At 34.3% G+C, this 2,334-nt stretch overlaps 1 protein-coding gene across 1 annotated transcript; it reads right to left on the bottom strand.

Moving 5' to 3' along the window:
• Positions 1 to 717: 717 nt before the first annotated feature.
• On the bottom strand, positions 718 to 1,719 carry LOC134539810 (tyrosine-protein phosphatase non-receptor type 9-like). Its single transcript, XM_063382134.1, has one exon. It carries the CDS (start codon positions 1,717 to 1,719, stop codon positions 718 to 720), a length of 1,002 nt encoding a protein of 333 aa, XP_063238204.1.
• Between the last annotated feature and the right edge of the window lie 615 nt (positions 1,720 to 2,334).

Raw genomic sequence — 2,334 nt, 5'->3', positions numbered from 1 at the left:
AGGCACGCCAGAGTCTCTTAAAGGCTATAAGAGTCCTATTGTAGTCCACTGCAGCGATGGACTAGAGCGATCAATGGCGTTCTGTGCCATTGATATATCGATATCTCAAATTCTAAAGACGGGTAGAGTTAATTTGTTTTCTATTGTGTTGAAACTTAGAAGGGACAGGTTTGACTGTCTAAAAGATGCAGACCACTATCGCTTTTGTTATTTAGCTTTATATTTCTATTTTACGTGTTATATGTAAGCATATAAATTTTTACTTTATTTTATAATGGATCTCAAATGAATTGTCCTCATGCACGTTAACAGTATTTAGCTACAACTATTCTCTAGTTTAAGTTTAGTTACAGATAAGTTACTCTAAGATTTATTTGTAATGAACATTATCAGTGAAGAGTTTTAGCCTGTAAGTAGATCTAGAATTTCATGATTGCATAATGACTTTGTCAAAATTTTTTTAAATGTCTAATAAAATTAAGGATCCAATGTATAACTTTTTTTATTATTTTTTCAAAGACTTACCAATTATTTAGAACCTTACTGTTTTTTTTTATTTTTTTTTATTGAAACTTTTGAAGTATCAAAACCTTTAATAGGTTAATTCTTAGGCTAACAGGAGTCGGTTTGTTGTTAAGAGTTTTATAAGATGACTCAAATGACAGACACCTATCAAGTTGATGAAAGGTTGAATCAAAATAAAAATATGTTGTAAGGCTAGGTTTCTTTAATATCTAGGTTCATTAGATTTATCGGAAGTACCAACTTTTGTAACGAATGAGTTAATAAATCCACATCATTGGGTACGATTTGGGAATCAATTTGCAAAAATGCCGTAAAGTTTGATCGAATGTCAACCATAAAGTAGTACAAGACACGGTTTATAAAAATGTACTGGATTAAAGCTGGGATGCTAGAATTTCTCTGCTGTCTTATCTTCAGCACTACTGATGGTATTGATATAGTCGCCGTATATACTAGTTGATGTAGACAGGTATCTACGGCGCAAAACGTGGCAGTTCTTCCGATTCCTGCATTTCCATGAACAACAATAGAACCTAGTTGAAGGGGGTTAAAAAAATCATGATACTTATTATTTACTAACAGCAAGAACTCAAGAAAATTGTCCACTTTGGGAATATTGTTTTCGGGCCAATCCAAATATTTGAAGTGATGTACGGCCCTAGACTCTCCAGTCTCTTTGTGAGTAATACTCAGTAGTGTTTCGATGTAGTAGTGTTTTGAATTGATCTTCTTTTCCTCCCAGACTATGAAATCACTGAAGATTGTGTTATCTTGATTATAAGGAAAGTAGTAGGTATTGTTTGGATGTGACTCTTCCATGGCACCCAGCATTACAATAACACGGACCTCCTGCTCCCAAACCATGGTCCAGAAATTGTTCAAGGTGCTTTCCATCGGATGCTCGGTCGCTATAAATTTTTTCGATAGGTTAAAACCACTTACGTAATTGGCGTTTATGTAATCTGAACCGTCTTTGGTGTCATGCAGAACTACACGGCTGCTGTCCCAACATGGGGTATCCAAAAATCGGTTTTTGCTCTTGTTGGTAAGCTTTTCAAAGTTTTTACAAGTTCCGGTTATTGGTACAGCAAGAAGGCTTGAATGTTCACGAGCAACAATGTTTATGAACGTCGGGTGATTGGATCGTTGTAAGAATTCGATCGTTCCATAAGTTGCGAAGAGATTGGTTGCCATCACTGCAGAAAGGGGACACTGGATTTAATGAGGCGAAGACGTGTGACCACTAAGACTAACTCTGTTGTACTGAGTTCATAATTGGTTTGATTCGCTATTTATAAGGTTTGTTATCTTAAATGGGTAAACCAAAAATTTTTTTGCGGTCAACTATTATTTACAGAACCCTAACTTGGTATTTTTAAATACATATTTTTTAACTGTTATCGATTTATGGTTTACCCATGACGTCACACTCAAACAATAACATGACGTGAGTTACCGATTAATAATATAATAATATTATTAATTAATTAATAATATATATTTTTAATTAATTAATAATATATATTTTTAATTAAAACCATAATCTTACGTAGGTAATTTATCAGCCATGCGTAATACCATAAGGAAAAAAGGATCCTATAAATACGGCATCCCGAAAAGCGATCCTTCAGTTAACTGTGTTCCGTTCCCGAATCCACCCACACTTTTCACAGCTCTACACTTGCTGCTAAATCAAAATGGGTGGCTGGAATTCGAAAACCTTAACTTGTAACGGATTAATCAAATTAGTTGAAAAAAGGAACGCCGTTGAAATTATTTACGACGAACACAAAGAAATAATGAATATGG

This window comes from Bacillus rossius, chromosome 1 (genome assembly GCF_032445375.1).
Source record: "Bacillus rossius redtenbacheri isolate Brsri chromosome 1, Brsri_v3, whole genome shotgun sequence".
NCBI classification, from domain to species: Eukaryota; Metazoa; Arthropoda; class Insecta; order Phasmatodea; family Bacillidae; genus Bacillus; species Bacillus rossius.
Note: the sequence above shows the minus strand (reverse complement) of the source record. Positions and strands in the feature narration are given on the sequence as shown.